Source organism: Ranitomeya variabilis, chromosome 2 (genome assembly GCF_051348905.1).
Source record: "Ranitomeya variabilis isolate aRanVar5 chromosome 2, aRanVar5.hap1, whole genome shotgun sequence".
NCBI lineage: Eukaryota > Metazoa > Chordata > Amphibia > Anura > Dendrobatidae > Ranitomeya > Ranitomeya variabilis.
This window is the reverse complement of record NC_135233.1, coordinates 995,270,479-995,294,507: the sequence shown is the minus strand read 5'-3', so window position 1 is coordinate 995,294,507 and position 24,029 is coordinate 995,270,479. Positions and strand designations below refer to the sequence as shown.

The 24,029-nt window shown below is 44.4% G+C and overlaps 1 protein-coding gene across 1 annotated transcript; it reads right to left on the bottom strand.

The window, feature by feature from the left end:
• Positions 1 to 16,539: 16,539 nt before the first annotated feature.
• COPS9 (COP9 signalosome subunit 9) lies at positions 16,540 to 23,809 on the bottom strand. The gene is made up of 3 exons (XM_077292998.1): positions 23,657 to 23,809; positions 20,288 to 20,360; positions 16,540 to 16,691 (listed from the first exon to the last, which is right to left on the bottom strand). The coding sequence occupies exons 1-3, from the start codon at positions 23,717 to 23,719 to the stop codon at positions 16,654 to 16,656; spliced, it is 174 nt and encodes a 57-aa protein (XP_077149113.1). The 5' UTR covers positions 23,720 to 23,809; the 3' UTR covers positions 16,540 to 16,653.
• Positions 23,810 to 24,029: the final 220 nt, after the last annotated feature.

The window sequence follows — 24,029 nt, the reverse complement described above, 5'->3', positions numbered from 1 at the left end:
AGGATGTATTTGATGAGCCCAGGTCCTGTGCCCTGCCTCCTCATAGGGATTGTGACTGTGCTATAAATTTAATTCCTGGTAGTAAATTCCCTAAGGGACGACTTTTTAATTTGTCTACACCAGAGCATGCCGCGATGCGGAGTTATATAAAGGAGTCTCTGGAGAAGGGACATATTCGCCCATCCTCTTCCCCTCTTGGTGCAGGTTTTTTTTTTGTGGCCAAGAAGGACGGTTCTTTGAGACCTTGTATAGATTATCGTCTTCTGAATAAAATCACAGTCAAATTTCAGTATCCTTTGCCACTATTGTCTGATTTGTTTGCTCGGATTAAGGGTGCCAGTTGGTTCACCAAGATAGATCTCCGTGGTGCGTATAACCTTGTGCGCATTAAGCAGGGAGATGAATGGAAAACGGCATTTAATACGCCCGAAGGCCATTTTGAGTACTTGGTGATGCCTTTTGGACTCTCTAATGCTCCTTCTGTGTTTCAGTCCTTTATGCATGACATCTTCCGAGAATATCTGGATAAATTTATGATTGTTTATCTGGATGACATTTTGGTCTTTTCTGATGATTGGGAGTCCCATGTGAAGCAGGTCAGGATGGTGTTTCAGGTCCTGCGTGCTAATGCTTTATTTGTGAAGGGCTCAAAATGCCTCTTCGGAGTACAGAAGGTCTCCTTTTTGGGTTTTATTTTTTCTCCTTCTACTGTGGAGATGGACCCAGTCAAGGTCCAGGCTATTCATGACTGGACTCAGCCCACGTCTGTTAAGAGTCTTCAGAAGTTCTTGGGTTTTGCTAATTTTTACCTTCGTTTCATCGCTAATTTTTCTAGCGTGGTTAAACCTTTGACGGATTTGACCAAGAAGGGTTCTGATGTGACTAATTGGTCTCCGGCAGCAGTGGAGGCCTTTCGGGAGCTGAAGCACCGGTTTTCTTCAGCTCCAGTCTTATGTCAGCCAGATGTCTCTCTCCCCTTCCAGGTCGAGGTTGATGCTTCTGAGAATGGAGCAGGGGCTGTTTTGTCGCAGAGAAGCTCTGATGGCTCTGTGATGAAGCCATGTGCTTTCTTTTCAAGAAAGTTTTCGCCTGCCGAGCGGAATTATGATGTTGGTAATCGGGAGTTGTTGGCTATGAAGTGGGCATTTGAGGAGTGGCAACATTGGCTCGAAGGAGCTAAACATCGTTTGGTGGTCTTGACTGATCACAAAAATCTGATTTAGCTTGAATCTGCCAAGCGCCTGAATCCTAGACAGGCTCGTTGGTCGTTGTTTTTCTCCCGTTTCAACTTCGTGGTCTCATACCTGCCTGGTTCGAAGAACGTGAAAGCTGATGCACTTTCTAGGAGTTTTGTGCCTGACTCTCCGAGAGTTTCTGAGCCGGCTCGTATTCTCAGAGAGGGAGTGATTTTGTCTGCCATTTCCCCAGATTTGCGACGAGTGCTGCAGAAATTTCAGGCGGATAGACCTGACCGTTGTCCACCAGAGAGACTGTTTGTCCCGGATAGATGGACCAGCAGAGTTATTTCCGAGGTTCATTCTTCGGTGTTGGCGGGTCATCCTGGGATTTTTGGTACCAGAGATTTGGTGGCTAGGTCCTTCTGGTGGCCTTCCTTGTCGCATGATGTGTGTTCCTTTGTGCAGTCTTGTGGGATTTGTGCTCGGGCTAAGCCTTGCTGTTCTCGTGCCAGCGGTTTGCTTTTGCCTTTGCCTGTTCCGAAAAGGCCTTGGTCGCACATTTCCATGGATTTTATTTCGGATCTTCCAGTCTCTCAGAGAATGTCGGTCATCTGGGTGGTGTGTGATCGTTTTTCCAAGATGGTCCATTTGGTGCCCTTGCCTAAGTTGCCTTCTTCCTCCGATTTGGTTCCTCTATTTTTTCAGAATGTGGTTCGCTTGCACGGCATTCCAGAGAATATTGTGTCTGATAGAGGATCCCAGTTTGTGTCCAGGTTTTGGCGGACTTTTTGTGCTAAGATGGGCATTTATTTGTCTTTTTCGTCGGCCTTCCATCCTCAGACTAATGGCCAAACCGAGCGAACTAATCAGACGTTGGAAACTTATTTGAGATGTTTTGTTTCTGCTGATCAGGATGATTGGGTGACTTTTTTGCCATTGGCCGAGTTTGCCCTTAATAATCGGGCTAGTTCTGCTACTTTGGTTTCGCCTTTTTTCTGCAATTCTGGTTTCCATCCTCGTTTTTCCTCGGGTCAGGTTGAGCCTTCTGACTGTCCTGGGGTGAATTCTGTGGTGGATAGGTTGCAGCAGATTTGGAACCATGTGGTGGACAATTTGAGGTTGTCACAGGAGAAGGCTCAGCGCTTTGCCAACCGCCGCCGCGGTGTGGGTCCCCGACTTCGTGTTGGGGATTTGGTGTGGCTGTCTTCTCGGTATGTTCCTATGAAGGTCTCCTCTCCTAAATTCAAGCCTCGCTTCATCGGTCCTTATAAGATCTTGGATCTTGGAAATCCTTAACCTGGTGTCTTTTCGTTTGGATCTCCCAGCATCGTTTGCCATTCATAATGTGTTCCATAGGTCTTTGTTGCGGAGGTATGTGGTACCTGTGGTTCCTTCTGTTGAGCCTCCTGCTCCGGTGCTGGTCGAGGGCGAATTGGAGTACGTGGTGGAGAAGATTTTGGATTCTCGTATCTCTAGACGGAGGCTTCAGTATTTGGTTAAGTGGAAGGGCTATGGTCAGGAGGATAATTCCTGGGTTGTCGCCTCTGATGTTCATGCGGCCGATTTGGTTCGTGCCTTCCACGCGGCTCATCCTGATCGCCCTGGGGGTCTTGATGAGGGTTCGGTGACCCCTCCTCAAGGGGGGGGTACTGTTGTGAATTCTATTTTTGGGCTCCCTCTAGTGGTCACAAGCGGTACTGTGTAGTGTTGTCATTCTGCAGGTTGGCTGCATCAGCTGGTTCGTTATACTTGGTTGGTTTCCTATTTAGCTCACCTGGAGACTCAGTTCCTTGCCTGCTATCAATGTATTCAGTGCTCTTCAGATTCCTTGTGTCTACCTTGCTCCCAGTCTCTCCAAGACAAGCTAAGTTTTTGTTTGATCATTTTTTGATTATCAGTGTTCGTTATGTTTTTAGTCCAGCTCGCTAAAATGTGATTTCCTCGCTTGCTGGTTGCTCTAGGGGACTGAGTTTCTCCCCCCACACCGTTAGTTGGTGTGGGGGTTCTTGAAATCTCAGAGTGGATATTTTGTAAGGGTTTTTTACTGACCGCATAGATTCCCTTTTCTATTTTCTGCTATCTAGTATTAGTGGGCCTCATTTGCTGAATCTGCTTTCACCCCTGTGTATGTGCCTTCCTCTTACCTCACCGTTATTATCTGTTGGGGGCTTCTATATCTTTGGGGATTATTTCTCTGGAGGCAAGAGAGGTCTTTTCTTTCTCTCTAGGGGTAGTTAGTTCCTCAGGCTGGCTCGAGACGTCTAGGATTTTTAGGCACGTTCACCGGCTACTTCTAGTGTGTTTGGATAGGTTCAGATTTGCAGTCAGTCCAGTTTGCCACCTCCCTAGAGCTTGTCCTATGTTTGTTACTTAGCTGGAGTAATTTGTGATCCTCAACCACTAAGGATCATAACAGGCAGCAGAGTTACTCTGGATTATATAATAATAATAATAATTTTTAATTATATAGCGCCAACATATTCCGCAGTGCTTTACAACTTAGAGGGGACTTGTACAGACAATAGACATTACAGCATAACAGAAATCACAGTTCAAAACAGATACCAGTAGGAATGAGGGCCCTGCTCGCAAGCTTACAAACTATGAGGAAAAGGGGAGACACGAGAGGTGGATGGTAACAATTGCTTTAGTTATTCGGACCAGCCATAGTGTAAGGCTCGGGTGTTCATGTAAAGCTGCATGAACCAGTTAACTGCCTAAGTATGTAGCAGTACAGACAACGAGGGCTATTAACTGCATAAAGTGTATGAGAACATGATACGAGGAACCTGATTATGGTTATTTTGTTTTTTGTTTGTTTTTTTTGAATGGGCCACACAGGGATGGTTAGGTTAATGCATTGAGGCGGTAGGCCAGTCTGAACAAATGAGTTTTTAGGGCACGCTTAAAACAGTGGGGATTGGGGATTAATCGTATTAACCTAGGTAGTGCATTCCAAAGAATCGGCGCAGCACGTGTAAAGTCTTGGAGACGGAGTGGGAGGTTCTGATTATTGAGGATGCTAACCTGAGGTCATTAGCGGAGCGGAGGGCACGGGTAGGGTGGTAGACTGAGACCAGAGAGATGTAAGGTGGTGCTGAGCCATGGAGTGCTTTGTGGATGAGGGTAGTAGTTTTGTACTGGATTCTGGAGTGGATGAGTAGCCAGTGTAATGACTGGCACAGGGTAGAGGCATCAGTGTAACGGTTGGTGAGGAATATAATCCTGGCAGCAGCATTCAGGACAGATTGGAGCGGGGAGAGTTTGGTAAGAGGGAGGCCGATTAGTAGAGAGTTACAATAGTCCAGACGAGAATGAATAAGTGAGACAGTAAGAGTTTTTGCAGAGTCGAAAGTAAGAAGAGGGCGAATTCTAGAAATGTTTTTGAGATGCAGATAAGAAGAGCGAGCCAGTGATCGGATGTGGGGGATGAATGAAAGCTCGGAATCAAGGATGACCCCAAGGCAGCGGGCATGTCGCTTTGGAGTAATGGTGGAACCACACACGGAGATGGCAATGTCAGGCAAAGGTAGGTTAGTAGAGGGAGAGAACACGAGGAGTTCAGTTTTTGACAGGATTAACTTTGTCCTTATTTTCATAAGTGCACAAAACTGTGACCGACGGCACTTTTATGCAATCCTAAAAAGATAGACACTGCCGGATCACAGGTCAGACGGCGTCCACAGTGCCTCCATCTGCCTAATTATAGGGAATCTTATGCCAGAGGTTCCGTCTTAATCACATATTTCAGAGATTTACACAGAAACTCTGATGCAAGTGCTCAGCACAGGATAAATGTGCGCAGAGCCTTAATGCGATCTTTGGGAGGCAGAATGAAAAAAATCAACAGCAGGCAAAGAATTGGTTTTATTTTTTACGCTGTTTATTGTGCGGTATATGTGATTAGGTGACTTTATTCTTTGGTTCAGTGCGATTACAGCAATATCAGATTCATATTGGGCACAGTGGGTACGGAAAGTACTCAGACCCTGTTAGGGCTGGTGGAACGCACCAAATATAAAGATAATAATAAGGTGCGTTCGCAGCCCGGGGTCCTCGGTACAGAGATGGTAACTACTGCTCGGTAATGGCGGACACTAAATGATGGTATCGCACTTGATACACGTGGGTTAACTGTCACCCGATGTGTGCTTGCGACAAGTGCTGTTGCTTCACAGAGCTGCAGTACCGCAGAGCACAGAGACCGTACCGTTAGCTGTCACAGGGCACAGCTGAATCAGCGCTAATGTTCGGTCACAAGACTCAGCCCCAAGGTCGTGGGGTAAGAGTCTCTCTAGACCCACTAAGCACAAAGCGTCGCACCTGCAATGCCTGGACTACACCTAATTGGATTTAGTGCACAGGTTATGCTGAATAAAAAAAAACAGCGGGCATAATATTCCTATCCATCCCATCCACTTTGCTGCAATAAATAGGGTATGTACACGTATTTGGTGCAGAAATGTCTGCATCATTACTGAATCTCTTGGCAGGAATAACGCTGCAGAAAATGTGCGTTTTTGCTATGTTTTTTCCTTGCATTTTTGGTGCAAATTTTCTCCCATTCATTAATATGGATGAAATCTGCAGAAAAAACGTTGAAAGATTTGACACCCTGCAGATTTAAATCTGCACCAAATTTGCAAGGGAAAATAATGGAACCTGTGCATGAGAAATCAGGATTCTCATTCACTTTGTTGGCATCAGGTTTTGTCACAAACCTACGCAGAAACCACTCCGCAAATCAGCAATGAGTGAACAGGCCCTTAGACACTGCATGTTTTGCACTCCAGTGGATCAACTTCGGGCCACTTCGGTGGTCTGCACTGACGCCCCGTTTGAAAGTCACAGGAGCGCTGCTGCGTCATTAAAGAAACAATATATTTTGCTGCCAGAAAACCCCTTTAATGGGTTAAATATAAAAAGGCCTTTTTCCTATGAAAACGTATGTTCTTCATTATGGCCAGTCAATAGGACAGATCTTAAAATGAACAATTGGGTACAAGGTATTTTAGCTCCATTTTTTCATTTTTTTTCAGTAACAGAGAAAAAAGACTACCGTACATCATCGCTGACAGCAAGCAGTGATCTTGAAAATGGTAAAACATTATAATGTTAAGTTAAATTATTATAATCCAAAACAAGACTGAAAAAAAATCACCATCAGGTAAAAAAAACAAAAATGTGTTGGCCGGGCTGTGATGTATCTCTGTGTGCAGTTCTGCTGTCAGAGAGGGGTCACATTTATGTCTAAAAGGTTGCCAGAAACTGGAGACAGCTCCTGTTACAAACAAGCTGCTCAGTGCTACTAATATTCTGGCCTCTCACTGCTGGAGAATCTAGGTGCACTGGGATCCCAGGCTAGGCTGGAGCAGGAATCACATGCCATACATCGCACGGAATCCAGCAAGTCCCACACAAGAGATCACTTCATCCATGTGGTGCAGGTGGAACCTCAGCGTGATTTTCAAATACACGCCTTATAGACTAGTAATCTGCAGCTGCAGAACTAGAGCTCTCAGCATGCCCTGAAAGCCAAGGGTTGAAAATTTCTATTGGGTAACTGTGTCTTGAGCATTTCTCTTATAGGCTCTTGCAGACGACCTATCAATGCCAGAGGTGTCAAACTGCATTCCTCAAGGGCCGCCAACAGGTCATGTTTTCAGGATTTCCTTGTATTGCACAGGTGATAATTTAATCACCTGCACAGGATGATTCCAGCACCTTGTGGAATGCTAAGGAATTCCTGAAAACATGACCTGTTGGCGGCCCTCGAGGAATGCAGTTTGACACCTCTGATCAATGCGATTCGACAAAACATCAGCTCTCACTTGGACCAATGTTAGTCTTTGGGGCCATGCACATGTCCGATATTTTCTTCGGAAAGAGTATGTCCAAGGAAAAAAAAAATGTAAAAATTCCAAGCACGCACGATTTGCATCTGATATTTGGATCACACTCAGCAATGCAAGTCCATCAGTGTTGGGTGACATCTAAGTGTAGTTTGATTTTCATGGACACAATGAAGAAGATGGAGAAATTTGTTGCTCCATCTTCTCCACATCTAAGAAAATCGGATCACACTATGATCACATTCTGGTCAAGTGTGAATGACATAATCGACCCAATTCTCTCGGTTGAGAGGAAATACGCTGGTGTGACCATGGTCTAAATGTTACAGTCAGCCCTCACATTACAGTATTGATTAGTTCCCGAAAGATCAATGAAAATATGACTTGGGACCATGACTCTATCGAAAACCAGTAATTGGTCCAGAAGAATCCAAAATAAGAGAAAGGGAGGATAAAAGACAATAAGCAAAAAGGAAAAGGCAAAAAGGAAAAGGCAGAGAGCAGCTGGAAGTCAATCACTACCTGTAGTGACATCGGAGGCATCCCCAGATTCTGCACAGAGCCCAAAACACAAGAATAATAAAATGGGAGTCACCCTAAACTGATGTCCAAAGGAGAGAGTTCAGCCTAGCACAGGTAAAGAGCAGTACAGAAGATGGACTACTACTGGGGAGAGGCAGCACCAGACGGTGGAGCATTCACTGCACTAATCCAGGGTTCTAGCAATGAAATGCCCATGCTGATTGGATGAAAAAAAAACTTTTTATGTTGGAAGTATTATAACTAGTGTTGAGCGATACCGTCCGATACTTGAAAGTATCGGTATCGGAAAGTATCGGCCGATACCGGCAAAGTATCGGATCTAATCCGATGCCGATACCCGATACCAATACAAGTCAATGGGACTCAAGTATCGGACGGTATCCCTGATGGTTCCCAGGGTCTGAAGGAGAGGAAACTCTCCTTCAGGCCCTGAGATCCATATTAATGTGTAAAAGAAAGAATTAAAATAAAAAATATTGCTATACTCACCTCTCCGACGCAGCCTGGACCTCAGCGAGGGAACCGGCAGCGTTGTTTGCTTAAAATTCGCGCGTTTACTTCCTTACGTGAAGTCCCGGCTTGTGATTGGTCGCATGCCGCCCATGTGGCCGCGACGCGACCAATCACAGCAAGCCGTGACGTAATTTTAGGTCCTTCAGGATTTTAAAATTACGTTCTGGCTTGTGATTGGTCGCGTCGCGGTCACATGGGCGACGCGCCCAATCACAAGCCGTGACGTCACGGGAGGCTGGACACGCGCGCATTTTAAAATGCAACCACTGTACCGACTTTTACTGTAATCACTAGGAAAACCAGGAGCTCTCTGTATAACAGTAGCAATCATGGTTTTTGTGCCATGTCAGCATTTAACGAAAACCTATACCAAGAAAAGGGGAGGGAAGTTGCCATCCCCCAGTTATTATTTGATTACAATCTAATTACATTAACCCTTTCATGACTTTGCAATTTTCCGTTTTTGCACTTTCATTTTTTCCTCCCGTCCTTCCAACAACCACAACTTTGTATTTTTCTGTAAATAAAGCCATATTAGGCCCCTTCACATGTCCGTTTTTTAAGGACTGCAAATACGGACATACGCACACCCATTGTATTTGATGGTGGTACGCACATGTCAGGTTTTCACACGGACAGTGTGTCCATGTGAATAAACCCGCAGACATGTCCCTTTTTTGGGCAGCACATGTGCACACAGATGACATGCATGTGACCCATACTAGTACCTGGGAAAAAGGTACAGTTCGCCTGGTTCACCATCATTGTGGCCTGGTCTCCCTGACATCAACACAATCAGGCGACAATGGTGGGAGTTGTATTCAGCATCCGCTATGTTCATACTGTATAACAAATAATAAAAACAAAATGGCGTGGGCTCCCGCATAATTTTTTTGAACCAGCAGTGGGAAAACCGACCGCTGATGTTACTTCCAGGCTATTAATATCAGCTCACAGCTATTTGTTTAGCCTTTACTGGTCATTACAGGAGAGACCCCAAAAAAATTTGACGCAGGATCCTCCCTATTAATATATTAAGATATTAATAGCTTGGAAAGGGGGATATGGAAATTGCCCCCCTCCCAGACTAAAAACATCAGCTCTCAGCCGCCCCAGAAATGGTGCATCCATAAGATGCATCAATTCTGGTGGCAAGTGGGGTAATAGGTTTGAGGATGATGTCAGCTGTTTTATGGCCGCTGACATCAAGAAGAGCAAGAATAAGAGCCAGATTTGTCACATCTTATTAATGCGCCATTTCTGGGGCCACTGAGCGCTGATATTATTCGCCTGGGAGGATGGAAAATATCCATGGCCCCTTCCCTGGCTATTAGTATCAGTTAACAGCTGTCTGTTTAGCCTTTGCTGGTTAGAATTTATAGGGGAACCCTACGTTTTTTTTTGTTTGTTTTTTCTTCGGGGGTCCCCCTGTAAACATATTAGTAAAGGCTAAGCAACCATCTGTGAGCGGTTATTAATAGTCTGGGAACATTTAGGGCTAATGCCATCTTTCCCAGATTATTAATATTAGCCCCCAACGGTCGGCTTTCCCTCTGCTGTTTTTTAAAATAATGGAGGAGCCCAAGCAGTTTTTTTTTATTATTTGAAAAAAAAAAATAAAACTGAAAAAACATACAAAGCACCGATTATATAATCACACTGACATATTTGTATCTATCTTTAAAGGGAACCTGTCACCCCAAATATCGAAGATGAGCTCCGGCCACCGGCATCAGGGGCTTATGCCCCCGATGTAACCTGAAAGATAAGAAAGCATTAAGCTACTTACGGGTAGCGGCATTTCTCGGAGGCCCATGACAGCACGACGAGAGAGGGGATCCGCCCATCAGGAACAGGAAACCTACAGATACAAAAGGGCGGCACCTCTCCCCTGCATCAGTTGTATTTCAGAGCCTTGAGAGGACTACCGCGGTTAGTGGCACGCAAAAATATACATTATATACAGTTTATATACAAAATTTTAACCAATATATTGGAACTGGGTATCATACGTGAGATATATACATTATAGGAGGTGCAACCCCCACGTGAATAGGGAGGGAACTAAGGGTGCTGTCATGGGCCTCCGAGAAATGCCGCTACCCGTAAGTAGCTTAATGCTTTACTCGGACTCCCATGACAGCACGACGAGAGAATTACAGAGATGTAACACTACCTTAGGGAGGGACTATAGCTTGTAGCACCCTTAACCCGAAGGTGAGATCAGAGGAGGCCCCCAAATCCAACCTATAGTGTTTAAAGAAGGTGGACGGGGATGACCATGTGGCCGCCTTACATATCTGGTCGATTGATACTCCAGATTTTTCCGCCCAGGATGTAGCCATGGCTCTGGTGGAATGCGCTCTCAGATTCTGCGGAGTCGGACCCCCACCTGCAGTATAAGCCAAAGAGATAGCCTCCCTAATCCACTTCGCTAGTGTGTACTTTGATACCCTGAGTCCCTTTCTAGGATTTTGGAAAGATAAAAATAACGCATTATCTTTCTTCCATGTATCAGTAACAGAGATGTATTCTAACAGGCATCTCCTAACGTCTAACGTATGGAGTAGCTCTTCTTTAGGGTTGGAGGGATTGGGAAGGAAAGATGGTTAAACTATCTCCTGTGACCTGTGAAACCGTGATGACACTTTTGGTAAACAGGCCGGGTCCGGTCTGAGGACTACCCTATCTGGCAGAAACTCTGTATAAGGGGGAAGTCTGGAGAGAGCTTGTATGTCTCCCACCCTACGGGCAGATGTTATCGCTACCAGAAATGCTGTCTTAGGGTATGTTTCCACGGTCAGGAAACGCTGCTTTTTTGACGCTGCGCAGAGCTGCAGCGTCAAAAAAGCAGCGTCCAGATGTTCCAGCATACTGGAGGGGATTTTATGAAATCCCGTCTCCACTATGCGTGGAAACCCGCACGCGGCGGCCCTGCGACTCCGGACATGCTGCGCGTCTTTTCAGATCGCAGCATGTCCGTACACCTTGCGGGGACGCAGCGTCCCCGCAAGGCATATCACAGGGCCCTATGGGACAGAGCGATCATCCCGGATGTGAAGAGTTAACACATCCGGCATGATCGCGTCCCAGAAAGGGGGCGGGGCTTAGCGCCGAGCGGCGTTCCCGCCGGCCATCCTGAACGTGGAGACATAGCCTTAAGGGATAAGGCCTTAATTGAAGCTGATTGTAATGGTTCAAATGGCTCTCTAGTCAATGCTGACAGGCCTAGGTTAAGATCCCAAGGCATAGATCTATCCTTATGTATGGGTCTAGCCCTACTAGATGCTTTAATGAACCTTGAAATCCAATAATTATTGGTTAAGATTTATCTGTAGGCACCCGTCCCTTCAGGAACAGGAAACCAACTGATGCAGGGGAGAGGTGCCGCCCTTTTGTATCTGTAGGTTTCCTGTTCCTGATGGGCGGATCCCCTCTCTCGTCGTGCTGTCATGGGAGTCCGAGTAAAAAGAGGTTATATTATACTCACCCAGGGGCGTTCCCGCTGTTGAGGGCAAAGTACTGCAGTGCGCAGGCGCCAGGAAAGGTCAGAGAGGCCCAGCACCTGCGCACTGTAGTACTTTGCCCTGCCCTTAACAGGGCAGACAAAGTATGCCTTCACCGGGGCCGCAGCGTGAAGACCAAAAGAGGACGTCATCGAATGAAGATAGGAGGCGCTGGACCCAGACCGCGACGCCCATCTGACCAGACCACCCCTGGGTGAGTATAATCTAACCTCTTTTTCTCATCTTTCAGGATACATCGGGGGCTTATCTACAGCATTACAGAATGCTGTAGATAAGCCTGATGCCGGTGGCTGCAGCTCATGTTCGATTTTTGGGGTGATAGGTTCCCTTTAATACATAATGCGCTTTAATTGCTATTGTACATTTCATTCCATAAGTGTCACACTGAAAGCACATGGACACACAGATGGCACGCAGACACGGACCTCACCAGTAATAGTTTTCCATGTACAGGAATCACCAGGATGTGTAAAGGAAGCCTATGGGCTCGTTTTATGTCGTATTAGTTGTTCTTATGAATCACATCAATGATTTTTACCATATAGTGTACAGGAAAAGGGGAAAAAATTCTAAGTGTAGTGAAACTGCAAACTAAGTGCACTTCCACAACAGTTTTTGCCGGTAATTACAGTGGGGCAAAAAAGTATTTAGTCAGTCAGCAACAGTGCAAGTTCCACCACTTAAAAAGATGAGAGGCGTCTGAAATTTACATCATAGGTAGACCTCAACTATGGGAGACAAACTGAGAAAAACAAATCCAGAAAATCACATTGTCTGTTTTTTTATCATTTTATTTGCAGTTTATGGTGGAAAATAAGTACTTGGTCAGAAACAAACAATCAAGATTTCTGGCTCTCACAGACCTGTAACTTCTTAAGAGTCTCCTCTTTCCTCCACTCATTACCTGTAGTAATGGCACCTGTTTAAACTTATCAGTATAAAAAGACACCTGTGCACACCCTCAAACAGTCTGACTCCAAACTCCACTATGGTGAAGACCAAAGAGCTGTCAAAGGACACCAGAAACAAAATTGTAGCCTTGCACCAGGCTGGGAAGACTGAATCTGCAATAGCCAACCAGCTTGGAGTGAAGAAATCAACAGTGGGAGCAATAATTAGAAAATGGAAGACATACAAGACCACTGATAATCTCCCTCGATCTGGGGCTCCATGCAAAATCCCACCCCGTGGGGTCAGAATGATCACAAGAACGGTGAGCAAAAATCCCAGAACCACGCGGGGGGACCTAGTGAATGAACTGCAGAGAGCTGGGACCAATGTAACAAGGCCTACCATAAGTAACACACTACGCCACCATGGACTCAGATCCTGCAGTGCCAGACGTGTCCCACTGCTTAAGCCAGTACATGTCCGGGCCCGTCTGAAGTTTGCTAGAGAGCATTTGGATGATCCAGAGGAGTTTTGGGAGAATGTCCTATGGTCTGATGAAACCAAACTGGAACTGTTTGGTAGAAACACAACTTGTCGTGTTTGGAGGAAAAAGAATACGGAGTTGCATCCATCAAACACCATACCTACTGTAAAGCATGGTGGTGGAAACATCATGCTTTGGGGCTGTTTCTCTGCAAAGGGGCCAGGACGACTGATCCGGGTACATGAAAGAATGAATGGGGCCATGTATCGTGAGATTTTGAGTGCAAACCTCCTTCCATCAGCAAGGGCATTGAAGTTGAAACATGGCTGGGTCTTTCAACATGACAATGATCCAAAGCACACCACCAGGGCAACGAAGGAGTGGCTTCGTAAGAAGCATTTCAAGGTCCTGGAGTGGCCTAGCCAGTGTCCAGATTTCAACCCTATAGAAAACCTTTGGAGGGAGTTGAAAGTCTGTGTTGCCAAGCGAAAAGCCAAAAACATCACTGCTCTAGAGGAGATCTGCATGGAGGAATGGGCCAACATACCAACAACAGTGTGTGGCAACCTTGTGAAGACTTACAGAAAACGTTTAACCTCTGTCATTGCCAACAAAGGATATATTACAAAGTATTGAGATGAAATTTTGTTTCTGACCAAATACTTATTTTCCACCATAAACTGCAAATAAAATGATTAAAAAAAACAGACAATGTGATTTTCCGGATTTTTTTTTCTCAGTTTGTCTCCCATAGTTGAGGTCTGCCTATGATGTAAATTACAGACGCCTCTCATCTTTTTAAGTGGTGGAACTTGCACTATTGCTGACTGACTAAATACTTTTTTGCCCCACTGTATTTACCATGTTCACTATACGGTAAAACTGACCTGGCAATATGATTCTCCAGGTCAGTACGAGTACGCTGATACCAAACACATATGGGTTTTTTTTTTCTCGTTTTCTTTTCAGTTTAGTGGTGAAAAAAATTCCAAAATTTGTAAGAAAAAAAAAAGGTTGGTTATGTTGCCATTTTTCGAGTCCATTAAAGTTTTAATTTTTGGGATCTGGGTGAGAGTTTATTTTTTTGCAGATTGAATGGACGTTTTTATAGATACCATTTTGGGGTAGATGCGATGTTTTGATCGCCTCTTATTGCAATGTTGCAGTGGCCAAATAAACGTAATTCTGGCGATTTGATTTTTTTTTCTAGTTGAGCCAGTTACTGATCAGATTGTTTTTATATTTTGATGTCAGACATTTCTGAAAGCAGCAATAGTAAATATGTTTTTATTAGTTTGCTTTATTTTCAACGGGGCAAAAAAGGGGGGTGATTTGAACTTATGTTTTTTTTTTTACTTCACAATTTTTTACTGACTTCAACGGTCCCTTTAGGAGAGTCGAATCTGCGATCATCCAATCGCCTTTACTAGACATAGCAGTGTTTCAGCAGGGTGCTCACAGTAACACAAGCTACAGACAGCCTACAGATGTTTCAAAAAACGGCTCCTGGGACAATGCAGAAATGGCCGTAGCACTGGTTCTACGACCAAATCGATGTAATGAAGTCTAAAGGGGTCCAGGTAGTGTCCATTATGCCAACTCATACCATAATCCCGAAAGTAGGGCTGGTGTGACGCTCCTTTGTATAGTTCTCTTCATGGCATTGCTCACGTGGTTTCCAGTAGACCAAAGGCAGGACACTGGCCAACAGTGAAAATGTTTCTGAAATGAAAATAGCTGGTTTGTAATAATTTTAGCATCCTAAAAACGAATATGTTACTTAAAAATCATTATTAGCTCTTGTTGCTGAGATACAGGTCATTTAAGATTATTATGCAGGAAAATAGGGAAATTTTGAATTTTCAACAAATGTGTATTGGTAAACCTGATTACAGACCTGTTGAACCAATGTCAGCCATTTTATAAATTGTGTCTGCATAGTTTGTACTAATTGAAGTCTCTTTCTCTTGTTGCAGTAATTTTGTGGAGAGAATTTACACTTTGAAAATGCCTCGTAAATGTGCAAATATTGTTAACAATTTTTGTTACGTGTGTGGTTATGTGACATTTGCCAACCAAAGAAGACCAATTACTCCACTTGTGAAGACTGCTTACCATCATTACTTTGCTTATACGTGGCACTTAAATACGTGGCACTTATACGTGGCACTTAAATACGTGGCACTTATATACGTGGCATTTTGAGACCTATAATTTTTCCACATTTTGGTCCACAGAGTCATGTGAGGTCTTGTTTTTTGCGGGACGAGTTGACGTTTTTATTGGTAACATTTTCGGACACGTGACCATTTTTTATCACTTTTTATTCCGTTTTTTGTGAGGCAGAATAACCAAAAACCAGCTATTCATGAATTTCTTTATACCGTTCTGCGTTTGGTAAAATTGATAAAGCAGTTTTATTCGTCGGGTCAGTACGATTACAGCGATACCTCATTTATATCATTTTTTAATGTTTTGGCGCTTTTATACGATAAAAACTATTTTATAGAAAAAATAATTATTTTGGCATCGCTTTATTCTGAGGACTATAACTTTTTTATTTTTTTGCTGATGATGCTGTATGGCGGCTTGTTTTTTGCGGGACAAGATGACGTTTTCAGCGGTACCATGGTTATTTATATCCATCTTTTTGATCGCGTGTTATTCCACTTTTTGTTCGGCGGTATGGTAATAAAGCGTTGTTTTTTGCCTCGTTTTTTTTTTTTTTTTCTTACGGTGTTTACTGAAGGGGTTAACTAGTGGGACAGTTTTATAGGTTGGGTCGTTACGGACGCGGCGATACTAAATATGTGTACTGTACTGTGCAATTTATACTCTTGTAATGAATTCTTCTCGCTACCTACAGCACATACTTCCATGGCGTGTATCTAAAAAACGAGAGCTAATTAAACAATTCTGTGGGTATATTTGAGTTTCTCGACCCAAAATTAGTAATATTTGCCTATTTTCATCAAAGAAACATAAAAAAAGTTGTTTTTTGTTGGCCTGTGATATGAGCTACGGAAAACTATACTCTTCAATATGGAGTCAAGCTTTTGTTTTGGAACCAATGATAACCAGAAGTTGGTCTGGAGACCATGTGGCCAGTGTTTGACTGAGGTTACCCAAGGTTTGGGCAGCAGGAATCTACTGCGAGGTTCAACTTAAAGCCTGTAGCAAAATATTTATAAGTGCTTTTTATTAGTAAATTTATGGCTTCAGTGTTTATTTTTCAATATGCATTATGCCACAAGCATTGCTTTAGTTTCTGGAGGCTTTTCCTAAAGACTTCTTTGTAGGTTTCACTCAAAATGGCAAAAAAAAAAGGTTTACGTATAGAAGAAGAAGCCCCATGGGATATCCCTTTACTCCCATTCAGACAAGAGGACGTGGTCCTATTTCTTTGATTTACAGATGAATACTTACTAAGCTTAATAGCTTACCGTGTTTCATTTTGTAACAATTTTTAACTAAACTGTTTATTCATACAGGGACATTGGCTGCTTCCCCATATAAACACATTGTAACTGTAAAAGCAAAAATTACATCGCGGATTTATAACCTTTATTTACACGTGTAATATAAATTAATCACAAGGTCTTCGGTCTTATTTATATCGCCGCTGTCTGGCATCAAATTGCACGGAGGAGTGCTCAGGGGAATAATTACTGGATGTCCTCATCATCAAACAGGTCCCCAAAATCTGCAGAAAAACAAAAACACGTTCCAGCTTAGTCAAATATTATGTATGGCAGATCCAGAGATGCGAAAATTCAGCACTTCCTGTGACAAATCACATTCAATACATGGAAATGCCAGGATACCCATGCAAAATCCAAAATTATATAAACAAAAATGTTGGGGGGAGTCCTCGTACTTCATGAAAATGACCGCCAGAGGCAGCGCATGTGCAGATTGAACTTTTAATCAGCGCATGTGCTTTCCCAAAGTCCACCGCAGTGAAAAAGATGGGAAGTGCGGGCTCCCGACATTTTCTGAAAGCCTGGGACCCACCGCAGTCTCCCACTGCCGAATACCCCCTCCTCCCATGCTAGGGCTTGCAGCATTACCCCATTCCTGTCACTGATAGCTTCCTAGAGCTGCACAGACACACACATACAAGAAAGGTAAGAAGTGCTGGTTGTGTATGGCTCAGCCATTATTATCAAGCGCTGCAAGAGAAAGATGGGTGTGAACGGCACTGAATGCTGTACTTCACATAGAGCTATATAGGTATACTCGATCCTTTGTAGATCAGGACGTTCAGAGGTTAGCTACGGACATTATTATAAAAAATAAGGAATATATATATATATATATATATATATATATATATATATATATATATATATATATAGGCAAAAAAGTATTTAGTCAGTCAGCAATAGTGCAAGTTCCACCACTTAAAAAGATGAGAGGCGTCTGTAATTTACATCATAGGTAGACCTCAACTATGGGAGACAAACTGAGAAAAAAAAATCCAGAAAATCACATTGTCTGTTTTTTTATCATTTTATTTGCATTTTATGGTGGAAAATAAGTATTTGGTCAGAAACAAAATTTCATCTCAATACTTTGTAATCTATCCTTTGTTGGCAATGACAGAGGTCAAACGTTTTCTGTAAGTCTTCACAAGGTTGCCACACACTGTTGTTGGTATGTTGGCCCATTCCTCCATGCAGATCTCCTCTAGAGCAGTGATGTTTTTGGCTTTTCGCTTGGCAACACGGACTTTCAACTCCCTCCAAAGGTTTTCTATAGGGTTGAGATCTGGAGACTGGCTAGGCCACTCCAGGACCTTGAAATGCTTCTTACGAAGCCACTCCTTCGTTGCCCTGGCGGTGTGCTTTGGATCATTGTCATGTTGAAAGACCCAGCCACGTTTCATCTTCAATGCCCTTGCTGATGGAAGGAGGTTTGCACTCAAAATCTCACGATACATGGCCCCATTCATTCTTTCATGTACCCGGATCAGTCGTCCTGGCCCCTTTGCAGAGAAACAGCCCCAAAGCATGATGTTTCCACCACCATGCTTTACAGTAGGTATGGTGTTTGATGGATGCAACTCAGTATTCTTTTTCCTCCAAACACGACAAGTTGTGTTTCTACCAAACAGTTCCAGTTTGGTTTCATCAGACCATAGGACATTCTCCCAAAACTCCTCTGGATCATCCAAATGCTCTCTAGCAAACTTCAGACGGGCCCGGACATGTACTGGCTTAAGCAGTGGGACACGTCTGGCACTGCAGGATCTGAGTCCATGGTGGCATAGTGTGTTACTTATGGTAGGCCTTGTTACATTGGTCCCAGCTCTCTGCAGTTCATTCACTAGGTCCCCCCGCGTGGTTCTGGGATTTTTGCTCACCGTTCTTGTGATCATTCTGACCCCACGGGGTGGGATTTTGCATGGAGCCCCAGATCGAGGGAGATTATCAGTGGTCTTGTATGTCTTCCATTTTCGAATTATTGCTCCCACTGTTGATTTCTTCACTCCAAGCTGGTTGGCTATTGCAGATTCAGTCTTCCCAGCCTGGTGCAGGGCTACAATTTTGTTTCTGGTGTCCTTTGACAGCTCTTTGGTCTTCACCATAGTGGAGTTTGGAGTCAGACTGTTTGAGGGTGTGCACAGGTGTCTTTTTATACTGATAACAAGTTTAAACAGGTGCCATTACTACAGGTAATGAGTGGAGGAAAGAGGAGACTCTTAAAGAAGAAGTTACAGGTCTGTGAGAGCCAGAAATCTTGATTGTTTGTTTCTGACCAAATACTTATTTTCCACCATAATATGCAAATAAAATGTTAAAAAAACAGACAATGTGATTTTCTGGATTTTTTTTTCTCCCATAGTTGAGGTCTACCTATGATGTAAATTACAGACGCCTCTCATCTTTTTAAGTGGTGGAACTTGCACTATTGCTGACTGACTAAATACTTTTTTGCCCCACTGTATATACACTCACCGGCCACTTTATTAGGTACACCATGCTAGTAACGGGTTGGACCCCCTTTTGCCTTCAGAACTGCCTCAATTCTTCGTGGCATAGATTCAACAAGGTGCTGGAAGCATTCCTCAGAGATTTTGGTCCATATTGACATGATGGCATCACACAGTTGCCGCAGATTTGTCGGCTGCACATCCCAAAGATGCTCCATACAAGGCAGGATGGATCCATGCTTTCATGTTGTTTACGCCAAATTCTGACCCTACCATCCGAATGTCGCAGCAGAAATCGAGACTCATCAGACCAAGCAACGTTTTTCCAATCTTCTACTGTCCAATTTCGATGAGCTTGTACAAATTGTAGCCTCAGTTTCCTGTTCTTAGCTGAAAGGAGTGGTACCCGGTGTGGTCTTCTGCTGCTGTAGCCCATCTGCCTCAAAGTTCGACGCACTGTGCGTTCAGAGATGCTCTTAGGCCTACCTTGGTTGTAACGGGTGGCAATTTGAGTCACTGTTGCCTTTCTATCAGCTCGAACCAGTCTGCCCATTCTCCTCTGACCTCTGGCATCAACAAGGCATTTCCGCCCACAGAACTGCCGCTCACTGGATTTTTTTTCTTTTTCGGACCATTCTCTGTAAACCCTAGAGATGGTTGTGCGTGAAAATCCCAGTAGATCAGCAGTTTCTGAAATACTCAGACCAGCCCTTCTGGCACCAACAACCATGCCACGTTCAAAGGCACTCAAATCACCTTTCTTCCCCATACTGATGCTCGGTTTGAACTGCAGGAGATTGTCTTGACCATGTCTACATGCCTAAATGCACTGAGTTGCCGCCATGTGATTGGCTGATTAGAAATTAAGTGTTAACAAGAAGTTGGACAGGTGTACCTAATAAAGTGGCCAGTGAGTGTATATACATATATATATATATATATATATATATATATATATATATATATATATATATATATATATATACACACACACTCAATTTCTCTTGCGGGTACGCTGAGTTTTATGTGCAGATTTTCCCCAAAGAACTGCACTGAATGCAGAAGAAAAATGCACTACAAACACATACAGTATAATCTAGACCTGGCTATAAATAAAGTTGTCAAAGCCAAATACAAGGAAGTATCAAAAACAAAGCAGCTTTATTTAAATACTGTGCATACCGAAGAGACAAAAAACTGCAGCATCAAAAAAGTTTTAAAAAAAAGCTGAAACATTAAAAACTCACCATATACTAATTGTGGGAACATTGACTATGCACTGAATACATAGAAAGAGAAAGCTTATATCCGTACATCAGATAATGAACAACGTTTAGTGATCTGTAGGGGTAGAGAGAACTCACCATTAAAGTAATCTAGATGTACGGCCTTCTCATTGGCAGCAAGGTCCATCAGAAGACCTGTGCTTCCTCCAGCCTGTAGTAGAAATGGTCAGAGATGGTCCAGGTTACTATTTATTACACTAGCTTATATAAAGCTATCATATTCCACAGCACTTTACAGACATTATCATCACTGTCCCCATTGGGGCTCACAATCTAAATTCCCTATCAGTATGTCTTTGGAGTGTGGGAGGAAATTGAAGAACTTGGAGGTAGAGTGCTGGAGTCCTAGGTTCAAATCCCACCAAGGACAACATCTGCCAGGAGTTTGTATGTTCTCTCCGTGGTTGTGTGGGTTTCCTCTCACAATCCAAAGACATACTGATAGGGAATGTAGATTGTGAGCCCCATCAGGGACAGCGATCGTGTGCAACCTGTAAAGCAATGCGGAATATTTTGGCGCTATATAAAAATTAAGATGATGATGAAACCCACGAAAACCCTGGGAGAACATACAAACTTCCTGCAGAAGTTTCCTTGGGGAAATTGGAAACCAAGCATTGCAAAGCAACAGTGCTAACCACTGAGCCACCATGCTGCCCATTATCAACCACTTTGTACCATTATTAGTCACATTGTACATTTCTCTAATATAATGTAATCGTATCTGTTCTCAGATGCAGCTAATTATTGCAGGTTATAATATGTCCAGTTTAAAGAAAGACTGCAGGTGATTCTGCACTAACTACACGGACACTGATCAGCAATGTCCTCTGCCACAGGTTCGTATGTCCAGACCTTCATGCATAGAGTTAGGTTAATGGAGCTACCCTGCAAAGATCTTACTGTTGAAGAAGACACTAGGAAGGATAGCGTTCACACTAGAATGGGCCAGTGTTTAGCTTTTTACTGCTGAGTCATCAAGCCTCCCGAACCTACCCAGAAGGAGAAAAGCGTCGAGGCAAGGATTCTAAAAAGGACAAGGATCAAATTATAAGTAACCAATGTGTTTTTGGTATATTGCACTGGTCTCCTAGGGACGACTAGGGAGAGTCACCATATTTTGTGTTTCTAAGGTGCCAAAGTCCGCGGCTAGGCAGTATGGCTATGTGCCCACGTTGCGGACTCGTGTGCGGATTTTTCTGCACCTTTTTTGTAAAATCTGCAGGTAAAACGCCCTCAGTTTTACCTGTGAATTTACTGCGGAAGTCCTACGCTTTCTGTGCGGATTTCACCTGCGGTTTTACACCTGTGGATTCCTATTGAGGAGCAGGTGTAAACCGCTGCGGAATCCGCTCAAAGAATTGAAATGCTGCGGAAAATACAACGCGTTTCCGTGCGGTATTTTCCGCACCATGGGCACTGTGGAATTGGTTTTCCATTGGTTTACATGGTACTGTACACCACATGGAAAACAGCTGTGAATCCGCAGCAAAATCCGCAACGTCTGCAAATAGCCTATCTGTCTAGGCATTAATCCAGCATTCACAGGTTACTATTGTGGTGTTGTCTGGGATTTTTTTTTTTTTTACCATTGAACATATTTGAACTATATAATTATCTGTAGGTCATTTCTCTTATAGTACAGATTTTAGATTGATCTATATTATTGAATATTGACCTTCAACAGATATAGGTCATCCAAATATACTATTCTATATAGGAACTTTTACTGCACAGGATTTTTTGGGTGTTTTTAATAACAACTAATAAATAATTGTCAGCACCTATATAGTGAGCACAGGAATACACAAATGTGGAGTTTGTATGTTCTCCCCGTGTTTGCGTGGGTCTCCTCTGGGTTCTCTGATTTCCTCCCACATTCCAAAGACATACTGATAATGTCTGTAGAGCACTGTGGAATTAGTGGTAAAATATAAGTGAGTAAAATACATTAAATAAACTGCAGAGTCTGCAACTCCCCCCTAAAAAAATGCAATCAAAAGCAATGGAATTGTCAAATGGCCCCTAAATATGTATCAATAAAAAACAAAGCTTAAAACGCAAAAGTACCGGCCCCCACAGCCCAGAAAGTTACACGGCTCAGAAAACTAAATATGGTGACAGTGAACACGAGTGAGTAGTGACACCGCTGCTATATCAGCATCCGGGAGAATTTATTATCATCTAATGCACTGGCAAAATATTTTCTTATTGGAATGGGGGTATGTCATTCCTCCCAGGAGACCCCCATCGTGTCATTCCACCCAGGAGACCCCCAGCGTGTCATTCCTCCCAGGAGACCCCCAGCGTGTCATTCCTCCCAGGAGACCCCCAGCGTGTCATTCCTCCCAGGAGACCCCCAGCGTGTCATTCCTCCCAGGAGACCCCCAGCGTGTCATTCCTCCCAGGAGACCCCCAGCGTGTCATTCCTCCCAGGAGACCCCCAGCGTGTCATTCCTCCCAGGAGACCCCCAGCGTGTCATTCCTCCCAGGAGACCCCAGCGTGTCATTCCTCCCAGGAGACCCCAGCGTGTCATTCCTCCCAGGAGACCCCCAGCGTGTCATTCCACCCAGGAGACCCCAGCGTGTCATTCCTCCCAGGAGACCCCCAGCGTGTCATTCCTCCCAGGAGACCCCCAGCGTGTCATTCCTCCCAGGAGACCCCCAGCGTGTCATTCCTCCCAGGAGACCCCCAGCGTGTCATTCCTCCCAGGAGACCCCCAGCGTGTCATTCCTCCCAGGAGACCCCCAGCGTGTCATTCCTCCCAGGAGACCCCCAGCGTGTCATTCCTCCCAGGAGACCCCAGCGTGTCATTCCTCCCAGGAGACCCCCAGCGTGTCATTCCACCCAGGAGACCCCAGCGTGTCATTCCTCCCAGGAGACCCCCAGCGTGTCATTCCTCCCAGGAGACCCCCAGCGTGTCATTCCTCCCAGGAGACCCCCAGCGTGTCATTCCTCCCAGGAGACCCCCAGCGTGTCATTCCTCCCAGGAGACCCCCAGCGTGTCATTCCTCCCAGGAGACCCCCAGCGTGTCATTCCTCCCAGGAGACCCCCAGCGTGTCATTCCTCCCAGGAGACCCCCAGCGTGTCATTCCTCCCAGGAGACCCCCAGCGTGTCATTCCTCCCAGGAGACCCCCAGCGTGTCATTCCTCCCAGGAGACCCCAGCGTGTCAGCTGCAAGGAGTTTGTATGTTCTCCCCGTAGTTGCGTGGGTTTCCTCCCACATCCCAAAGACATACTGATAGGGAATGTAGATCGTGAGCCCCATCGGGGACAGCGATAATGTGTGCACACTGTAAAGCGCTGCGGAGTAAGATAGCACTATGTAAAAATAAAGATTATTATTTCTCTCAGGAGACACCTCGGAGGTGACCACTATAAATCGTACAGCTACAGAAGTCCGGTGAAGTCACTTCCACGACTGCTTATGTCGGGCACTCTCACCTCATCCAGGTCCACATACGGACCGGCTCCCTCCGGGAACATCTCATCCACAGCCGGCTTCATCCTCAGCACACGCGAAGTAAACACAACACGAGCGTATGACGTATTTCCGGCTTTAGAAAACAGCCTTTCCCCACTTCCGGGTGATTTGTGGGCGTGGCTTATTCGGTATTACAGGCATTGCGCTAGAGCCTGACTGCTGTGGTGACGTCTGCTTGGGGGCGGGGCGAGTGTATACAGCGTAAATTATTAGTTGGCAGTAGATGTGCAGTTTGACCTTCCCTCTCCTCTCACATAACCCGTCACAGAGAGCACGTAACATATCTGGTTACGTTTACCATGGATAGTATCACCTTAGTTGTGGGTGACCATC

Bases quoted from the DNA above. Each gene is read 5' to 3' on its own strand.
- COPS9 (XM_077292998.1), bottom strand. From the start codon at position 23,719: ATGAAGCCGGCTGTGGATGAGATGTTCCCGGAGGGAGCCGGTCCGTAT. The intron at 20,361-23,656 runs GTGAGAGTGCCC...TTTCTACTACAG, and splicing joins CGTATGTGGACCTGGATGAG to GCTGGAGGAAGCACAGGTCT. The intron at 16,692-20,287 runs GTGAGTTCTCTC...GTTTTTCTGCAG, and splicing joins ACATCTAGATTACTTTAATG to ATTTTGGGGACCTGTTTGAT.